General features: G+C 39.3%; 1 protein-coding gene across 6 annotated transcripts in view; it reads left to right on the top strand.

The window, feature by feature from the left end:
• Window positions 1-21,695, top strand: part of st3gal3a (ST3 beta-galactoside alpha-2,3-sialyltransferase 3a) — a 54,578-nt gene that overhangs the window by 26,753 nt on the left and 6,130 nt on the right. For all 6 annotated transcript variants that reach the window (XM_079882923.1, XM_079882921.1, XM_079882924.1 and 3 more), the window contains 5 exons: window positions 1,493-1,587; window positions 6,534-6,597; window positions 6,795-6,890; window positions 7,093-7,279; window positions 16,376-16,522. In XM_079882923.1, coding sequence (XP_079739049.1) covers window positions 1,493-1,587; window positions 6,534-6,597; window positions 6,795-6,890; window positions 7,093-7,279; window positions 16,376-16,522 — 589 coding nt within the window. The remainder of the gene's footprint in view (window positions 1-1,492; window positions 1,588-6,533; window positions 6,598-6,794; window positions 6,891-7,092; window positions 7,280-16,375; window positions 16,523-21,695) is intronic.

The raw sequence follows: 21,695 nt of genomic DNA, 5'->3' as shown, positions 1-21,695 counted from the left end.
TTTCTTATATATTATATATTCTCTTCTAATATTTTGTATGTATTAGGAAACTGTAATATTGCTTAAATAACCTGTATATTGTGTAGTTAAAGGGCACCTATTATGCCCCTTTTCACAAGATGTAAAATAAGTCTCTGATGTCTCCAGAGTGTGTATGTGAAGTTTTAGCTCAAACAGATATTTTTTTACAGCATGTTTAAATTGTCATTTTTTGGGGCTCAGAAAAACGCACCGTTTTAGTGTGTATCCCTTTAAATGCAAATGAGCTGCTGCTGGCAGCCCAGGGGGCGGAGCCTCGAGATATAGTTTAGTTTAATTACGGATATAACTTATTTGTCATCTGCTTTTATCCACTATTAATACAAGCCTGCTGTAGCGGACCCCGTCCGAATGATGACTAAAATATACTGATGAGTTCAATGAAGTTTATTGTACATCACACAAAAGATAAAGCGTCAGTTTTACTCCAGATAATCACTGTAAGAGCTGAATAAACAGTGCGCATTAAAGTCTTATCCATAAACTCTCTCTCTCTCCCTTTCATTATCATGGAACATACACACAGCGAAGTACACAAAACACTCGTTACAACTAACAGTAAACAAATATACACATCTTTTCAGTGGGTGCTAAATAAACTGGTAAACTTTATATCCGTAAAAGACTCGATGAGCTGTCATAAAGAGCGCGCTCGCACTTCATTTCTGCCGTGGTCAGTCACGTTAGGCCTGTCGCTCCGGAGAGTGTAAGCTTGATCACAAACAGTACAGATCCATCCTCGAGTAACAACCGGAGTAAATGAAGACTGCTATGTTCATTCTTACAAAACACCTCAATCGCTTAGGAGGCATTCTTGTCTATAGCTGCTCCGGCATCGAAACACTGGCGGACTGTGTCCAGCTCACTCAGGGCGGGTCTATGCTCAAACTGCAGTGTCAATCAACAGTCGTGGGCGGGGCCTGTGCAAAGTGACGTCACATTGCCCCGAATCTGAGAACGGCTTGTTCTGAGACAGTGCTTATGATTTATGGAGATTTAAAAAAAAGCACTGGGTGGATTTTTATCATTATAGGGTGGTTGTGTACACACACTGCCAACACGCATTTATGTTCAAACACCATGTAAAAGTGAATTTTGCATAATAGGTGCCCTTTAACTACTTTTTCAGAAGTGTATCTTGACTGTAGTTTAGCGTCTGTAGATGATGAGTATCTTGGCGAGCTCAGCTCCTTATAAGTCTCTGCTTGTTTTGAGAAAAGGTCAAGTTTAGGCTGGACTTCTTCAGACATTCCAGGGCTCATCTCTTACGAACTGATAAACACACTGGTAGCCAGTGGATTATGGGTTATGCGAGCCGCATAATCCTATCAAATATTCCACCGGTTATCGGCATCGCACCCCTTTTCTCATGTGGGCTGTGGAGTGATTAGTGTGAGACTCGTGCTTGTTTTAACTTGTTTTCTCTCTCTCTCTCTTTTATTTGTTCTTTTAGGTTTTTAAAAGCAGCTCCCATGTTCCTTGATCCGAATTTTAAGCGGCTATCAAAGATCAGCATTTACCCGCCTCCTTTTGGAGTGAGAACACAAGGTATTTCTTTCTTTGTTTAAAATCAGTTTTATGATAAGGGTTATGACAATGATCCTTGATTTATGAGGATGTCTTTTACACTCCTGCTGTACATTGTCGTTCTGAACTTGAAGCCATTTATTATATTATGGTTCATTGTAGGGCTGCACGATTATGACAAATTATAATTGTCGATTATTCCCTTGAAATTGTAATTGCGATTATTAACTACGATTATCATAATTTACATTGAATGATGTTTTGAATAGCTTTATGCATGCCATGCCATTTTGTTATATCAAAATACAAGCTGAAAACACTCTTCCTGAAGGTTTTTTTTTTTGTTGTTGTTTTTTTTCTATAGCATTAAGCCTCAAATGCCAAATATAATTTTTTATTTATTTAAAGAAACCAATCCAAAGTAAAAAAAACCTTTTTTTAAAGGTGCATTATGTAATATTTAGGAGGATCTATTGACAGAAATGCAATATCATATACATAACTATATTTTCAGTGTTGTATAAAGACCTTACTTAATGAACCGTTATGTTTTTATTAGCTTAGAATGAGCCATTTCTCTCTACATACACCACGGGTCCCCTTACATCGACATGTTTCTACAGTGGCCAGGGACGGATTATGACTTGTAAAGGCCCTGGGGCCAGTTATCTCCAAAGGCCCCCCCAGTGCGATGATAAAATCGTTTTTTGATAAATATAATGCACAATGTTGTTGGTGAAGACAGGGCTGCCAAATCTCACACATCGTGTTGACACTGTTCTCCGTTTTTTCACGCAATGAAAAATCCCGAAGCAAAGAGGCCACTGACACCAATAGACAAGACAAGGCAGGTTACTTTTGATCAGACGCGGCGTCAGACGATTTTGCCGGGGCTTCAGCCCCGAATGTATTTTCAAAAGTTGACTGACAAATATGAAACCGGACAATAGCCTATGTAAAGCCCCGAAATCATAAGCTGCCTTATTTCTTTTTGCTTTGGCTTTGTTGCTGTCTCTGACTGGTGAATGTTGAAATCTCTCACACAGAGACGCACCACGTGAGTGATTTCAGCCTATCCTAGAATATTTCCAGGATTTGCGCGCAACAGTAAACAATCTCACAGCAATAATAAAAGAATAATAATAATAATGCAGTCAGCACCGCCGCACAGTCCTCTGTCAGATGAGATGTTTTCAGGCTATATGCAGGGGCGTTTCTAGGTTTTAAAAACATCAGGGGCTGAGCCCGAAACGTCAGCGGCTGGGGTTAGAAGATAACATGATTAATTCAGCCCTGGCACTGTAGCCACACCAGCCCACGAAGTTGGTTTCAGCAACTTTTTTCTTTCTTGAGTTAATCAATGTTTTTGGCACTAATCAAAGAAGAAAACCAACTTTTTCTAACTTCCATCTTTTAAAAAGAAAAAAGTTGCTGAAACCAATCTTTAATGCCAATATATAGATTGCTCATTTGCCTCTGGACACAAAAAGATTGCACTGGTGTTTGATTGAAATGTAACATCTATGCAAAATAATCCTTGCACGATTTCTCATTTAAGGCCATTCTTGTATGGAATATGTGATTGTGTATTGTCAACAATTTTTTTTTTCAATTATTATTGATGCTCATTATTAATTACAGTTCTTTTTAATCAATGTTAAAGGAATAAATTACATTTTAAAATATATTCAAAATCAAATAGAAAACAGTTGTAATAATATTTCACAATATTATTTCTAAACAAATATATGCAGCCTTGGTGAGGATAAGAGACTTCTTTCAAAAGCATTAAAAGGTCTTAATTATTCCCAACTTTTGACTGGTAGTTTATGTTCAGTCAAGATTAATTCATATAGCTTTACAAACAAATGTCTGTATTTTCGTGTAGATTAACATTTGCACATAACTTACAAATGAGAAAAAAATGTATATTAGGTAGATGTTAAACTAATGCCCACTTAACTAGTCACATGATGCAGGTGTAAGGTGGAAGCCATTTTCTCATGGCATCGATTCAATCACGTCTTCAGTGGTTCCTTCCAGACGTTCAAACCAGAAACCTTTCCACTGGCCTTCATTCATCTCTGGCCTTGAGGGTTTGTGTGTAATTACCTTCCAGCACTGATTAAATCACAAATGTGCTCGTTAAGTGATGAGTTTTCCTCAGTTTAGCTGCTTTGGCAGATGGTGTGGGATGTTAGGAACAAAACTGTCAGCGTCTCTTCATCCGCTCTGCTGAAATTTCTCAAGCCGTGCCTTTCAGCAGAAACACTTATGTGTGAATTACGTGTGTGTGTGTGTGGGAATTACTGCTGTCTAATGTGCTCTAATGTGATGTTGAGATGAATGCACTTAAAATACTGCTCATGCTTTTGAACAGACTCCTTAAACTTTGTGTGATGCAGACATGAATGATACCTTAAATAGCATGGCTTTTTTAAGAAAATGTGTGCTATTACTTTTCCAAGTGATCTAGGCAGGCAGACTAATAAAATGATCTAAAAATGACGCGGATCAGTGGTTTTGTTGCTGTGGACTTCACATTCAATTCCTGTTCTATTATCTTTAGCATAAAGAGCTTGTTTCCCAGTGGAAAGCCTTTCGCTTTGACTAAAAATAGCGCAATGGGATTGTGCAGAAGATAAATGGATTTTTAAACTTAGGGTTTTTCCTCATTCTTGAGTGTGTGATGTAGGATCTTTCCCAGGAGGCCACAGCCATTGTTCATGTTAGCGTGAGACTGTGCCGCTTTAGAAATGTCCCTTTTAATGTAATCCCACATTCACACATAGATCTTCAACCCTAAATGGCATGTACGACTAGATTAATATTGTCTTAAATAATACTACATAAACATAGTATGCGAAAGGTGCTCAGGAAGAAGGGATGGTGGAGATATGATTAATATTGAATCATCATTATGCATCATTTTAATAAGTGGAAAAGATGTCTCAATGCGCTAATGTTTGGAAACCGCTCATTTCACCACAACACAAATTGAGTAATTTTCGGGTAACTTTCAGCACGTATATGTCACAATATAGTTATTTCTCAGTGGCGTACTGCACATCTGATTTTACATGCAGTGAATTATCATTGTATTGATGCATTCAGTGTTATTATTAATAACATTATATATAAGCCTATAATAGCCATTGACTATAAAGCCGAATGCGTGTAGTGATTTGTAAAGACTAGTTCTTTTTATTTGGACTAAAATACATTTTATGAACTCCAGTTTAATTGTTGTTTTAGCAATAGCGGGATGTTGCTTCAATAGTTTTTGTTTTGTGTGTAATTGTATTAATATTAGACTTCTTAATTAATTGAATGTGTTTTAGTAATGCACCATCTTTTATTTTTTGTACCGAAATGGAAATTAAAATATTAATTTAGCCATAAACCTACACCGAATACGAAAATACTTTTGGTTAACCAATTGATTTAAATATACATTTTATTTAAAAATTCAACAATCAAATAAAAATTACATAAACTTTTAAAATGTGGTCTACATAAGGCAGTTTTATATAAACATTTTAATATAATTATGTTTCTGCTCCAATTTCTTGGTTAACATAAATATTTAAATGATGGCTGTAATAATTTGTTTTCATGACAGACTCATTCAAATATACATTAAATAAGGAACATAAATCTAAAAGTTTAAGTCAAAATATAATGAATATGGACAGTGCTGCATATATTTTGCTAAATGCTCTTTTCTATGGTTAATTTTTTTTCTAGATAACGCTCCAGTTTGTAGTCATTGAACGGCTTTTCTGTGGTAAATGTAACATTACGTGACCATATTGTTCTCAAGCCGTTTTATTAACATCTTTCCACGATTGAAACACTTGAGAAGTTACATGAGACATGATACATTTCGGTAAGTTGTAATGGATCTTTTAACATTCCTTCTGTTTATTCATTTTTAATTAGTTCTGTAATAGAGGAGATGATCGGTATACGCTTGAGACGCTGTGTTAAGAGCACCAAATTGACAGAATTTTATTATACAAAAATTTTTATTGATTTTTCCTTTTTGCAACAATCACTACCACACAGAAACACATACAAAATTAATTCTAGATCTACATATTTATTCACATCCTAACACATAAACACCCCTAATTGACAGAATTTTATACTCGAGACAGGCTTTGTTTTCACATTTAAAAAGGAGAAAGCGAAGTTTTGTTCATTCATCAACCGAAAACAGCACAGAATAAAATATTGATCTTGAGAATCCATATCATTATCAATCAAAAACAAGAAATTGACATGTTTGTGGTTTATCCACGATTCAGCCATCGGAGAAGCTCTGATTAAACCTCACTGATATCGGTTCTCCAAAACCATTTCTGGCGAAAACAAAAATTGCTGTTTTGGCTGGTAATTTCGGTGCATCAAATGATATAGGCCTAAGCAAAATGTATGCATGCATTCACAGTAAAAAAAAACAAACAAAAAAACACTTGACTTATTGGCTTTTTAGGCTACATTTTAAGAAGAGCTTCAGACAGTCAAGCTGGCCATTAGCAGAACTGGCAACTATGTTTGTGCAAAATAATAATAATAATAAGTATTTCAGCAAAGACCAAGCCTAAAGACTGCAAATTAAATTTTTTAGCCATTTGTCTGCATCAGCTACGCACACATCTGCTATTACAGTAACACACAGTGCTTCAAAGCCTGCTTTTTTTTGTAATTTAGCACTATTTTCTATGATCTTTTTTGGGTTTCACTTAGATATTTTATTTTCATCTTTATTCAATTGAGTTCAGTTGTATAAAAGCAAATGGCTACTGGTAAATGGGTGAATCTGCGACGTGGCCCATCATAGGATCCCGTACACCAGTGTCATTTCTGTTGAAAGTTATTTCTGTGTGTTTGGCACAGCTCTTGATGTATTTTCTATAGTCTTTCCATCTAAATGAGTGAATATCTGTTATCTCTGTCCACAGAAAAGATCATCGATCATATTTTATCAGCTACAAATAGCTATTCGCTGGGTTCAGAACTAGACAGGTAATTAACGTCCACATAAACACCAAAACACAACAGCATTCACTCCTTTTATTCTATTACATGAACTATCCACCACACACGTCATCTGTGTATTACAATATCTTATATATCAACACTTTCTGTTTTCATGCTTTCAACTTGTAATGCTGTGGAGTTGATCAGTTGCTATAATCACGTTTTGTATTTATCTCCTGCAGTCTTAGTTGTAAGAAGTGTATTATTATTGGAAATGGAGGCATTCTGTTCAATAAGTCCTTGGGCTCCAAAATCGATCAATATGATGTTGTTGTACGGTAAGTTAATAAAAAATAAATAAAAAAAAGTCCTTTCACTACTTGATATTTGGCATATTAACAGAAATCAGTTGTTGTTTCAGAAGGGTAACAAGTTAATACGTTTGATGTATAATTATGAAAATAAGCATTAACATTTAATAATGTCCGCTGATGGATCTCAGATTTGGATTTGATGTTGATATTTGTCCTCATGGTTCAGACTGAACGAGGCTCCAGTCGCCGGGTTCGAGAAGGACGTGGGCACGAAGACCACCATGCGCATCACCTACCCTGAAGGAGCCATCCAGAAACCCGAGCGCTACGAGAAGAGCTCGCTTTTCGTCTTCTCCGCCTTCAAACCCATGGACTTCAAATGGCTGCGTCACATGGTGTACCAGGAAAGGCTTGTAAGACATGCAAAAACTTGACCACTCATACAGCACACGACCAACAAGCTCACAAACAAAACTGCATTCTCTATTTTTTTTTTTTTTTATTAAATGTATTTATCAAATATTGTGACTAATTTGGTTTTTGCATCCGTATTCTCAGTTCCATTTATAACATGTTTAAGTCTATTCCACAGTTTTTTCTTTAAAATAGCTCAGAAAATGCAAAAAAACAAAACAAAAAGAAAGTGTCTGATAAAAAACCAGTCATGCATATTTTAAAAGATGATTATTAGATGTAGACCTGCAGTACATGTACCAGTAGGGGGCAGCACAGTGTGTGCTCTGTACAGTGATATTAAATATAAGTGACAGGGATCAAAACACAAGACTTTGTTTTATTGCTGGCCCAGTTGTTGTTGTTTTTATTACTTGCCCCACCAAAAAAGACTGAGCATTTTTTTATTTTTAGCTACATATTTTTAATCTTTTAACATAAAATACGCTAAAGCATATTTGTTTTTTTGTTTTTTTGTTCACAGTTAAAAACAAACTGGAAATTATTCAACTATAATGTAACTATAAATATCAAGCACTTTTGCTGTAACAGGGATGAAGTTTTTTTTTTTTTTGTAGGTATCAACACATTCTTACTGATGCTTTCAAAACTATACAGTCATCTTTTCAGTTTTGCTCTGTTAGGCAACTAGATAACGTTATCTTGGTGTCATAACACCATTAGCCGCGTTTCCACTGTCGGGCCAGTGCGAGCCAGGGCTTTAAACGGGCCGTGCCGGGCTAATAGCCTCGGGCCTTCGTTTCCACTGTCGGGCCAGAAGCTCCACAGCGCTTCACTAAAACACGCCCGTAACACACCTCTCTGGAACAACGTCACACTAACCCATCATTTCACCAACAAATGGAAGTTTTATCAGAAAACTAATCAGAAATCACTGGAAACAGCGTTGAAAACAAACATGATAAAAGCGGCCGTTTGCTGGCATTTTTGTTGTTTACTTGAATATTTAAAACCCAAGCATCGATGTTTTACCACAGATTTACAATAAAACGTGATACATTGATCATAATGAATTAATTTGTCAAAACTGCACATTAGTCACTCAGAAATAAATTACCGTTAGGTCTATTTCACAAAAGAAAGAGGACACACTTACTTCTTCAGTCGCGTCTGTTTCTGTTGATCTGGTAGTTACAGGACATATTTACATCATATTTAGAAAGAATGATAATTTCTACAAATATATGCCACCAAAAATACGACCTGAGGAGCTTTAGCACTCTTTCGCTGCCGTCTCCCGACTCAGGTGAACTCCGCCTCTGTTCGTAACCACTCCTCTAGCCCGAGCTGGCCCGCTTTGGCCCAAGGTATTCGACGGGCCAGAAATCCTGGCCGTTGGCCCCGAGTAAGCCCCGATCAAGCCCCGGAAGTGACAGTGGAAACGCGACTGGCTCTGGCACGCACTAGCACGGCCCGGCCCTGGCCCGACAGTGGAAACGCGGATTGTCATAACAATGTTACAATGTATAAAAGAGGGATGGATTTACAAGATTGATGAGTGTAAAATTGCTGAATCCAATCTAAGTGGAAAGCAGACCACTCCTGAAACTCAGAAGTTTGTCAGCGCAGGTACCCATGAAACGGCATTGGCGTTGTGGAGAGTAGAGCCGGATGAGGCTTTGTGTTTCATGAGACGGCCAGTGTAGCGTTTCCTCAGGCGACTGACAGGAACTCAATGATGTGCTTAATTGTGTAATCTGGGCTGCAGAATGGGCACCTTGTCTCCTGGGTTTGGGTTCAGTCAAGCAGCTCTTTCGCCGTTATCTCCAGAATGCTAATGAAAATGCCGCACACATCTGGTCTGTGTTCTGCTTGAGGACCGTCTCCCACGATGAAAGCTGACTCTAGTTCACTCAGCTCAAGGACATTTCCGCATTATTTGGATCCCCGGGTCACAGCGCTGTAATAAAAGTCACCAACGTGTAGCTGGTCGTCAGGAGTTGCTTGTAATATTTCTGTTGCCACACTTTTAGCCCTGGCTATTTTTCAGTGAATCTATATCCATGCACAGGTTGTGGGAGAGCAGTTCTGTATGTTTGACTGTATCCTGATAGTGGCTGGGATTTGTTGATGTGTCTTTAGAAAGTCTCCATACAGCACCTTTTCCCATGGGCCGCAGCTTGACTTACTCTTTCTCTAAAAACACAGATAACGTGCCTTCTATATCCTACTCCATTAGAATTCCCACCGCCAGCCCAAAAGCCATTAGGACTAAGAGAGAATTGTAGGTTCGGAGAAGAGCGAGAAACGAATCTCTTGAATATGGTACGTGAGTGTTCTTGTGTGAAAGGGGTCCTGGAAAAGAAATAATATTATTGCTTAAATGAAAGAAAAAACATCTAAAAGTTCCTGAAGTCTTTAAAAGTCTTGGTTGTCACGTGTAGAGAAAAACGGAGGCATTCTGGCAGATATGAGAGTCTTTTAATAAGGCATCTCTAAGATAAAGATACAGCATCTCATGACTTTTCCTTTTGTCAGTAAGTGCACGCTTTTTTCTTACATCTTTCCGTAAGAATGTGTCATTAACTGATTTACAAGACTTTTCAAAGCTTGGGATCTCTACATTTTTTTTTTTTTTTTTGAAGTCCAAGCCCAAGGCTGCATTTATTCAATCAAAAATACAATAAAAACAGTAATATTGTGGAAAATTATTACTTTTTTTTTGTAATTTTTTTTTAACTAATTTATTCCTGTGATCAAAGCTGAATTTTCAGCATCATTACTCCAGTCTTCAGTGTCACATGATCCTTCAGAAATCATTCTAATATGATGATTTGCTGCTCGAGAAACATTTCCGATTATTATCAATGTTGAAAACAGTGATACATTTTTATACAGTACCACTACATTTAGTAAGTGTTTTAAACAACTATTTTTACGGTGTAAATGCTGCAGTGTAAAGACAGCTAAAGACTAAATGTGACCCTGGACCACAAAACCAGTCACATGGGTCAATTAATTTGAAATTGAGAATTATACATAATCTAAAAGCTGAATAAATAAGCTTTCCATTGATGTATAGATTGTTAGGATATGACAATATTAGTCCGAGATACAACTATTGAACATCTGGAATCTGAGGAGCAAAAAAATTGAAACATTGAGAAAATCGCCTTTAAAGTTGTCCATTTATGTTGGCGATTGTGCTGCATTCACTCACACAAATAAATGTTTTATATATTTACTGTAGGAAATTTACAAAATATCTTCATGGAACATGATCTTTACTTAATATCCTAATGATTTTTGGCATAAAAGAAAAATCAATAATTTTGACCCACACAATGTATTGTTGGCTATTGCCACAGATATACCCGTGCGACTTGTGACTGGTTTTGTGATCCAGGGTCACATATATTCATCAATTATGCTTGTACATTTTAAACTAGGAATATACTACAGTAACTATGATTATTTTGGTGGAAACTATTTACCATGTTACATTTGGGGGTATTTTGTGAAAAAACACACTTTGATTTTTCAAACTAGATTTTTATTGTATTTTAGTTTTTGCAAAATTGGTATTTTAGTCTTTAATTTGCATTAAAAAGTCTTAAAATGGTTTTACGTTTATTTCTCTTAAACATTCAGCTACTCTGATTGTTTCAAGATAGATTGTTTCATGCCATAGCGTGCGTTTTAAGTAGATCCATTACCTATTACTGCCAAAACAGTGATTTACTGAACAAACTGAACAATAAATGAACCAATTTAAGTCGAATTTGGGTAATTTTGCATAATGATAAACAGACTTAAACCGAAACCTTCACGGCTAAGACCGGTGAAATGAATTCTTCAGATAATTGTTTTCAGTTTAAATGTCTCTTCCACTTCGAGAGCATTATCCGTCACTGACCCGTCCATGTGAAGCATTCGTTCTCGTCCTACTGCATGCTACAATCACGGCTCTAATTTACACATGAAATTGAGCGGAACGTGTTAATTCGGTGAAGGTTTTGAAGTGTGCAGTCCGTCTTGTAAATATTCTTCCGTTCAGAACATTCAGTCAGGAATACTGATGAGGATAATTGAGAGGTCAGAGATGAAGTAGATGTTTTTTCATTCGTGTGTGTTTATTGGCTGTAATCTTAGCTTGTGTTTCCTTGACTTGAATCTTTGTTGATTTGGAGTTAAATTGCAGCTATGTCTTCTGAAAGCAAAAGAACGGCCAAGATATCTTGTCGTAAATGATGCATCAAAACAGCTAAATCATCGGTTGTCTTTGCGTGGCCTGTTTAGACTAACGCCACCATATGTGAGATGTTAGCCCAGCCGAAGATCTGCCGAGTTGTGCCAGCTGTCCTAGTTGTGGACGGTCCTTTTGCTTTTGTCTCCTCTTTGAAATCGGCTTCAAACGCGGCCATACAGTAAAGTAAACACGAGCTGGTGGACAAGGGGTCGAGAAGAGAAGAGAAGAGAAGAGAAGAGAAGAGAAGAGAAGAGAAGAGAAGAGAAGAGAAGAGAAGAGAAGAGAAGAGAAGAGAAGAGAAGAGAAGAGAAGAGAAGAGAAGAGAAGAGAAGAGAAGAGAAGAGAAGAGAAGAGAAGAGAAGAGAAGAGAAGAGGAAAATACTGAATTAGAGAAGATAAGATTCAGTTTTACTAAGATCATTTAATGTGACTCAAATTTAAGAACTTTAAAAAGAATATATTAGAGGACTTGATTTGACTCAGGAATAGAAGAGAAGGAATATCGCAAGAGCATTTGAGAAGATGAAAAAATGATTGAATTTGAAAACAGTGTTCAAATTGACTTGATGTGAATCAAATTTGAGAACATTCATGATGGTTTGATAACTAGATAAATAGTTTGGAGAAAATCTGCGGTTTGATTTGGCTCAAACCGAGCGAACATTTAAAGAACAAGATTGAAAACGGATCGCATTTGAAAAGGTACTTACTTTGACTAAGAGGACTTGACTCAAATTTGAGATCGTTCAAGAAGGTTTGAGAACATTTAAGAAAAATAGATCGAAAATCTGATTTGATTAGACTCAAACAGAACGAACATTTCAAGAACATTTCTTAAGATTAAAAAAAGATTGCATTTGAAAAGATGTGATTTTATTGACTCAAATTTGAGAACATTCAAGAGGGTTTGGGATTATTTGAGAACATTTAAGAAGAATTTGAGAAGATTTGATTTGACGCGAGAAGAGAAGCAAGGAGAAGATTGAATTTTGATTGAGAAGATTTCATTCAACTCAAGAAGATTCAATGTGACTATAATGTTTGATTCGGCATGCATGATTTCTTTTCTGGGGACACATCCTAAATATAACTTTTTTCTTTTTTACGAACCCTGGTGAGCTCATCTATTCTGTCATCCGGAGCCTTACTAAACATGCAGCCTAGGAAGGAACCGAGCTCATGTCTATACATCATTAGATGCTTTGTATGACATACACACTGAGACACAATAGTGTTTATGATTGTCAAGTGTCTTCAGAGTCTGGTGATTCAGACATGAGGAGACCGAGGGTTGGGGGTCAAGTTCAGGGTCAGCGACCTCTACCACTCCTCAGACTCCTGCAGAAAGCCACAGTGGTTTATGAATGCCACAGTGTGTGTCAGCCCACTGGAAACTGATGGACTCTGTGATAAAGTCTGCGACTCGCACCTCCAGAGTGCCAGAGCGACTGAGAGCGGCCATTGTAGTGTGTGAGCCGTAATGGCTTCCACGGCCCCTCTGAAGAGCAGGCAAACACACGCCCACAGGTTACAGGCCAGCGTCATCGCTCAAAAATGTGTCAGGAACTCTTTTAACCAAAGAAAGAGAAGTTTGGGGCTAGAAACCAAAGGGTTTGAGGATTACCCATCCGGGGATGTGTGTAGATAACATCGGATACGACCGAAAGTAATGACTTTGACCGATTTGTTACATTTGATTCAGCTCATGAGTCTTTTTCCGATTCATTTAAAAATGTATTTATTTGAGTAGATGAATTGAGATGTTGACTTCTGAAACAGAAGTCAAATGTTCTGGAAGTAATCAATTAGTCATTCATTTTCTCAAGAGAGAAATTGAGGTTTAAAGATAACAAGGTTTTTTATTTTTTTATTTCATCAACCACATTGAAAAGACTAAAAAGAGACATAATGACAATTTAATTATTTTCAATTAAAGCATACTCTTGATAAATGTATTATTTATTGATTTGCTTCTTCACTATATTTATTCATTTAGTTAGTTAGTTAAAGTTAGTTAACCATTTTTTTTGTTTGTTAGTTTGTTTGTGTTGTGATAATGACCAACTAACTATATATTTAACCCTTTACATAAGATTCATAATTAATTTATTCAATTATTTATTGTTAACCAGTTACTATTACAGATTTAGTTGTTTGTTTGTTTATTTTGTGATAATGACCAGCTAACTGTACATTTATCCCTTTCATAAGATGTATTTATTTAGTTATGATAACCAGTCATTATTACAGATTATTATTTTTTATTTATTTAGAGACAGTGACAGGCCAACTGTACATTTATCCATTATATGTGATTTTTACAATAAAACCTAAAATAACCTGTATTTTATGCGTATAATGATTAACTAAATTGGGAATAAATATATTTTAAAAATATAAAGAAATATATTTAATCAATTACAGTGTTTATTGCCACAATGTGTGCTAAACACTCATCTTTTTTTAACTTAATTTTAATTTTTTTTTTTTTTTTTTTTTGTATAATCGTGAGAAATATTAAGGAAATAAGTTTGCTGAAAAAGTTATCTATCTATCTATATCTATATATATATCTATATATATAGCATTTATCCTATATATATATATATATATATATATGTATATATATATGTATATGTATATGTATATGTATGTATATATATATGTATATATATATATATATATATATATATATATATATGTGTGTATATGTATGTGTGTGTGTATATATATATATATATATATATATATATATATATATATATATATATATATATATATATATATATATATATATATATATATATATATACATATACATCATATACATATACATCATATACATACACACACACACACACACACACACACACACACACACACACACACACAACACACACACACACATTGATATATCTCATAATTTTGAATTAGACCACTAGCTCTGTACATTCAGCAGTGCAGAAAACACTGCGCTCAGATTAGTTTTCCGTTTGTTGCTACGGCAGTGTTGAGTGACCGTGTGTGTGATACAGCACAATAAGCCATTTGGACGGCACTATCAGGCGGACACACATCACCAGAGTTCAGAGTTCGTGATCATTAGTCAGCTCTTTTTTTACCTGCAGGTCTGTTTCCAGCAGCTCGGTGACAGGTATCAGAGAAACTCTGCGTACAAAGGCCTCGTGCAATGTAGGAGGAGGATCCTGCACAGGGTGATTGATACAGGGTCTTCCTGGCCTTTGTGGCTTTGTTTGCGCTTCTTGTTTTTCATGGGGCTTTTAAATGGCCCCTCTCCTCTTCACGGCGCAGGGTATTGTGTTCACCTCTCTCTGCCTGAGCCACGTCACATTTTCCACCTGTGTGTTTATCACTCTCGCCCTGTGAGTCTCAACAACACATTGCCGAGCGCTCGCTGAATGTTTGCCACTTTATCTCTCGAAGTTTACTGTGGAAGGGTAGAAAAACAGATTTTTACCTTTGCGTTCTGCATTCTTAGTAATGCCTGTCAGACTTTTACATCATGACTTGCAGAATTTTTAAGAAATTAATGCAGTATTTCGTACAAACTGCTTTGAAATGGCATTGATTGTGAACACACTACCAATCAAAAGGTTTGGAGTCAGTTAGTTTTCATTTAATTCAGCAAGGATGCAATGAATGTGAGAGAGCAAAGACATTATAATGTTACAAAAGATTTTTATTTAAAATAAATGCTATTGTTTTGAACTTTCTATTTATCAAAGAATACTAAAAAAATATTTATTACCGTTTATTATTAAGCAGCACAAGTGTTTCGACACTATTTTTTTATGATTTCTGAAGGATCATGTGACACTGAAGACTAGAATAATGATGCTGAAATTTCAGCTTTGATCACAGGAATAAATTACATTTTAACATATATTTAGATTGAAAAGAGTTATTTTAACTTAGTTTTACTGTATTTTTGATCAAATAAATGCAGCCTTGGTGGGCAGAAGAGATTTTCAAAACCATTTAAAACATCTTACCAACTCCAAACTTTTGAATGGTAATGTAGAAATGAATCACAAAAGCTTTATAAATACAATGGCTTCATTCAGTATCTTCTACATAGCGAATGCCTCGAAGTTGTCATGAATCGATTGAATCAGTTGATTGGTGTAGATTGTAAGGGAGGAGTTTGTGCACATCTTAAACGAGGCTGATGGCGACTGATAGTTGAGTGTGTGTTATGCCGAGTCACACATGGTTTGTGTTACACCAGAAAACCACAAGTAAGGCTCTCTGGGTCAAAGCACTTGTTGTTTTTGTTCAGTTTTGTGACCCACTGTAAAGCCCGCCCCTTCCTTGAAAAGAAAACACAAGCTTTGTGCAGGACGTAATTACACGGCGTGTTTATTTGTGACTTTCAGGGTTGGGATGCCGTTTGATGAAATCCCACCGGAGTTGTCAAGCGTAGTTACGGCTTCTAACAGTCACTCTCTCCCAGGTGTGTCCGTACGGTCCTTGTTATTGGTTGCAGGTGAAGTGGGCGTCCCACGAGGAGAGCGAGAGGTCCGTGTTCGGGCACGCTCTTGGCTTCGAACGCAGCGTCACCCTTTTTATTCTTAATATCAAAGTGAGCGGATTATTTACTCAGCTGAGAGCGTTATTCAGCGGGTGCGAGTGACTGTTCTGTGTCCGTTTCCCTTAAGGCCTTTCCGCAGTTATAATAGCGTATTCACAGAGCAGGAGTCAAAGGAGTGTTTGAAAAGAAAAGCTGCTTCTGCTCACCATCAGAGAAGTCACAAAGGTTTAGCTATTCATTGCAAGTGTTCATTCATGTTCATTCGAAGTGTGTTGTGTTCTTGATGTCTTTCAGCGGAGTATGGAGGGATTCTGGAAGTCCGTGGCACGTGTCGTTCCCAGAGATCCAGAAGACATGCGGATCCTGAACCCGTATTTCATCCAGGAAGCGGCCTTCAAATTCATCGGTCTTCCACATAACAAAGGCCTCATGGGAAGAGGGGTGAGGCGCAAACACAATAATCATTTAAGCAGTCAATTCATGAGAAACCCAGCATTCATTGCTTTTAAAGTTGGGGCAATAGCAAGATAGCTATGAAAGCGTAACCTCACCAAAGCCTTCAAAACACATGAACTCGCACAGCCAGAGCAGAGTCTGCAATACGTCACGAGAAGGCATTAAGGCATCAGATCTTTCAATCTAATAGACAAAATAAGCTCATGCAATTTACATATGAACGTGAAAGGAGACGACGGAAAAACATACGGAGAGCATCAGCTTTAGTTTCTGCTCTGACACACACAAGATCAGCCGAACGCTGTGAGTGTGTGTTAGACATCAGGAATGGAGAGAGAACATTGTGCTTGGTATGTTTTTCATCTTCAAGCCAAACAAAAAAAGAGTTAAAATGAATTGAATGGCATTTGGCAACAGAAGTCATCAAGCTTTTATTAATATGATATTCTAATATCAATCTAGCTTACTGCAACGTGCAACAAGTGTCTCATAACAACAGACTTTTAGTATGATTGTTTTAACCAATTAAACCCAGAGAAAGTGACCTGGATGAGTAGTAATTCAGCACTCGCAGCTGTTTTATTAGAATTAAATAAAATAATTCGATTTTAAGTGATCAAACGTAACTTTACGAAGTTCAGGGAAGGAGGAGGCGGACATTAAACGTAACTTTAATCGTAAGATAAACATAAGCAACAAAACGAAAGGACTTTACTCGTAACTTTACAAAGTTCAGGAAAGGAGAAGTAACATTAAACGTTACTTTAATCATAAGATAAACATAAGCAACAAAACGAAATATACAGCGGCATATAAGCATAATAAAAACTAGATGTACCGCATCATATGACCGCCGCTCAGGCCTGCACTGGCTTACCACAAAAATAAATGACGTGGAGTAATTTGGCTGTATTGCGTGTTTATGTATATACCTATAAAAAGTAATAGTATGTGCATGTCTGTCTGTGTGTGTGTGTGTGTGTGTTTGTGTATGTGTGTGTCTGTGTGTGTGTGTGTGTGTGTGTGCATTGGGATTTGTATGTGTGTGTATGGGTGTGTGTCGGTGCGTGTGGATGTCAGTGTGTGTGCATGCTTGCATTTGTTTGTATTCCTGCATGTGTGTGTGTGACAGTATCATCCTAAACCAGCAACCCTTCGCTCAACAGCACCATCTACAGGCCGATGAGTGTACAGTCACTAAATGTGCACATAAATGAATTTATTTTATACCCCCCCCCCCCCATGGATGAAATTCTACAAAACTTAGCAGAGGATACCCCCAGAGGATGTCAAGTTAATCATACACATGAAATATGGTGCAGTTCTGAACATCTCCACTGAAGATAGGGGCGATTAAAGCAGAATAATATTGCATTTTCATTTTTTATGGGAGGGGCGCAAATCACAAATGACTGATTATGGGCTAGGTTGATGTGGGCCCTTAAGAGGGGGCCCTACATACCATAAAAATTTCTTCATCCTCGGTGCCACGGTTCAGGTAGTTATTTAGGAAAAACTGCATTTTTTGGGGTTTGGGGGGGGCCCAGCACGGGGGGGGGGGGGGGGAGTGGCCCCCGGGGACCAAACGAAATTTTTCCTTAGAAGTCTAGTGGGGCTACATGCCCACCAAATTTCATGTTCCCCGGTGCTTCGGTGTCCCTGGTATCGTTGACGGAAAATGTACGGGGGCCCCAGCGCGGAGAGGGAAGTGGCCCCCGGGGACCAAACGAAATTTTTCCGTAAAAGTCTAGTAGACCAACATACCATAAAATTTTTTTCATCCTCGGTGCCACGGTTCAGGTAGTTATTTAGGAAAAACTGCATTTTTTGGGGTTTGGGGGGGCCCAGCGCGGGGGGGAGTGGCCCCCGGGGACCAAACGAAATTTTTCCTTAGAAGTCTAGTGGGGCTACATGCCCACCAAATTTCATGTTCCCCGGTGCTTCGGTGTCCCTGGTATCGTTGACGAAAAATTTACGGGGGCCCCAGCGCGGAGAGGGAAGTGGCCCCCGGGGACCAAACGAAATTTTTCCTTAGAAGTCTAGTGGGGCTGCATGCCCACCAAATTTCATGTTCCCCTGTGCTTCGGTGTCCCTGGTATCGTTGACGAAAAATTTAAGGGGGCCCCAGCGCGGGGGGGGGGAAGTGGCCCCCGGGGACCAAACAAAATTTTTCCGTAAAAGTCTAGTAGACCAACATACCATAAAAATTTCTTCATCCTCGGTGCTACTGTTCAGGTAGTTATTTAGGAAAAACTGCATTTTTTGGGGTTTGGGGGGGCCCAGCGCGGGGGGGGAGTGGCCCCCGGGGACCAAACGAAATTTTTCCTTAGAAGTCTAGTGGGGCTACATGCCCACCAAATTTCATGTTCCCCGGTGCTTCGGTGTCCCTGGTATCGTTGACGAAAAATTTACGGGGGCCCCAGCGCGGAGAGGGAAGTGGCCCCCGGGGACCAAACGAAATTTTTCCGTAAAAGTCTAGTAGACCAACATACCATAAAAATTTCTTCATCCTCGGTGCCACGGTTCAGGTAGTTATTTAGGAAAAACTGCATTTTTTGGGGTTTAGGGGGGCCCAGCGCGGGGGGGGAGTGGCCCCCGGGGACCAAACGAAATTTTTCCTTAGAAGTCTAGTGGGGCTACATGCCCACCAAATTTCATGTTCCCCGGTGCTTCGGTGTCCCTGGTATCGTTGACGAAAAATTTACGGGGGCCCCAGCGCGGAGAGGGAAGTGGCCCCCGGGGACCAAACGAAATTTTTCCATAAAAGTCTAGTAGACCAACATACCATAAAAATTTCTTCATCCTCGGTGCCACGGTTCAGGTAGTTATTTAGGAAAAACTGCATTTTTTGGGGTTTGGGGGGGCCCAGCGCGGGGGGGGAGTGGCCCCCGGGGACCAAACAAAATTTTTCCTTAGAAGTCTAGTGGGGCTACATGCCCACCAAATTTCATGTTCCCCGGTGCTTCGGTGTCCCTGGTATCGTTGACGAAAAATTTACGGGGGCCCCAGCGCGGGGGGGGAAGTGGCCCCCGGGGACCAAACGAAATTTTTCCATAAAAGTCTAGTAGACCAACATACCATAAAAATTTCTTCATCCTCGGTGCCACGGTTCAGGTAGTTATTTAGGAAAAACTGCATTTTTTGGGGTTTGGGGGGGCCCAGCGCGGGGGGGGAGTGGCCCCCGGGGACCAAACAAAATTTTTCCTTAGAAGTCTAGTGGGGCTACATGCCCACCAAATTTCATGTTCCCCGGTGCTTCGGTGTCCCTGGTATCGTTGACGAAAAATTTACGGGGGCCCCAGCGCGGGGGGGGAAGTGGCCCCCGGGGACCAAACGAAATTTTTCCGTAAAAGTCTAGTAGACCAACATACCATAAAAATTTCTTCATCCTCGGTGCCACGGTTCAGGTAGTTATTTAGGAAAAACTGAATTTTTTGGGGTTTGGGGGGGCCCAGCGCGGGGGGGGACTGGCCCCCGGGGACCAAATGAAATTTTTCCTTAGAAGTCTAGTGGGGCTACATGCCCACCAAATTTCATGTTCCCCGGTGCTTCGGTGTCCCTGGTATCGTTGACGAAAAATTTACGGGGGCCCCAGCGCGGGGGGGGAAGTAGCCCCCGGGGACCAAACGAAATTTTTCCATAAAAGTCTAGTAGACCAACATACCATAAAAATTTCTTCATCCTCGGTGCCACGGTTCAGGTAGTTATTTAGGAAAAACTGCATTTTTTGGGGTTTGGGGGGGCCCAGCGCGGGGGGGGGAGTGGCCCCCGGGGACCAAACGAAATTTTTCCTTAGAAGTCTAGTGGGGCTACATGCCCACCAAATTTCATGTTCCCCGGTGCTTCGGTGTCCCTGGTATCGTTGACGAAAAATTTACGGGGGCCCCAGCGCGGGGGGGGAAGTGGCCCCCGGGGACCAAACGAAATTTTTCCGTAAAAGTCTAGTAGACCAACATACCATAAAAATTTCTTCATCCTCGGTGCCACGGTTCAGGTAGTTATTTAGGAAAAACTGCATTTTTTGGGGTTTGGGGGGGCCCAGCGCGGGGGGGGAGTGGCCCCCGGGGACCAAACGAAATTTTTCCTTAGAAGTCTAGTGGGGCTACATGCCCACCAAATTTCATGTTCCCCGGTGCTTCGGTGTCCCTGGTATCGTTGACGAAAAATTTACAGGGGCCCCAGCGCGGGGGGGGAAGTGGCCCCCGGGGACCAAACGAAATTTTTCCGTAAAAGTCTAGTAGACCAACATACCATAAAAATTTCTTCATCCTCGGTGCCACGGTTCAGGTAGTTATTTAGGAAAAACTGCTTTTTTTGGGGTTTGGGGGGGCCCAGCGCGGGGGGGGAGTGGCCCCCGGGGACCAAACGAAATTTTTCCTTAGAAGTCTAGTGGGGCTACATGCCCACCAAATTTCATGTTCCCCGGTGCTTCGGTGTCCCTGGTATCGTTGACGAAAAATTCAGTAAGGTGACGGGAAAAAAAAAAAAAAAAAACTTTGACAATCCCTATATGACCGCTTTCGCTAGCTACGCTAGCGGCGGTCATAATAACAACATAAAGTCCCAGGTTCTCTGTGTCCCAAATGAGGCACTATGCACTTATACACGATGTACTTATGCCCTATGTACTCAACCGTGTAGTGTATGAACTTTTATACGTTTATTTTATCTTTCAACATTGGAGTCTGATAGCCCCTCCCCCTCCGCTACGTAATTAAAGCTGCTTCAGTTTGAGTGCATGAAGTGTCCAACGTTCCACACGGTTAAATAAGTGCATCATCCGGGAACTTAGAGTGCACTTTTTCTTTTTAGAGTTTTCAGTACGCACTATTCGCTGTATTTATACTACAAAATGGCATAGAATAGTGCACAAGTGAGCGATTTGGGACGCAGCTCTTGACTATATGAGTCCCGCCTGATTCAGGGTCTGTTTATCCTCTGCTGTCATGGAGACGAGTGTTTGAGGGGCTCGAGCTGTGATGCGTTTCCTGTTATCAGCATGCAGGCGGAGTGTCTGGAGCAGGATTAGCCTAGAGAGTGTCTCACTGTGGTGATAAGACTTTCACCATGACTCTCGTCTCCCCGATGGATCAGGTCGTGACTGGATGATCCTTCTCTGCTGATAAACACACACACACACATCTCCTGCTCTCTCTGT

The sequence above is a fragment of the Squalius cephalus genome (assembly GCF_949319135.1).
Source record: "Squalius cephalus genome assembly, chromosome: 10".
Classification (NCBI taxonomy): domain Eukaryota; kingdom Metazoa; phylum Chordata; class Actinopteri; order Cypriniformes; family Leuciscidae; genus Squalius; species Squalius cephalus.
Note: the sequence above shows the minus strand (reverse complement) of the source record. Positions and strands in the feature narration are given on the sequence as shown.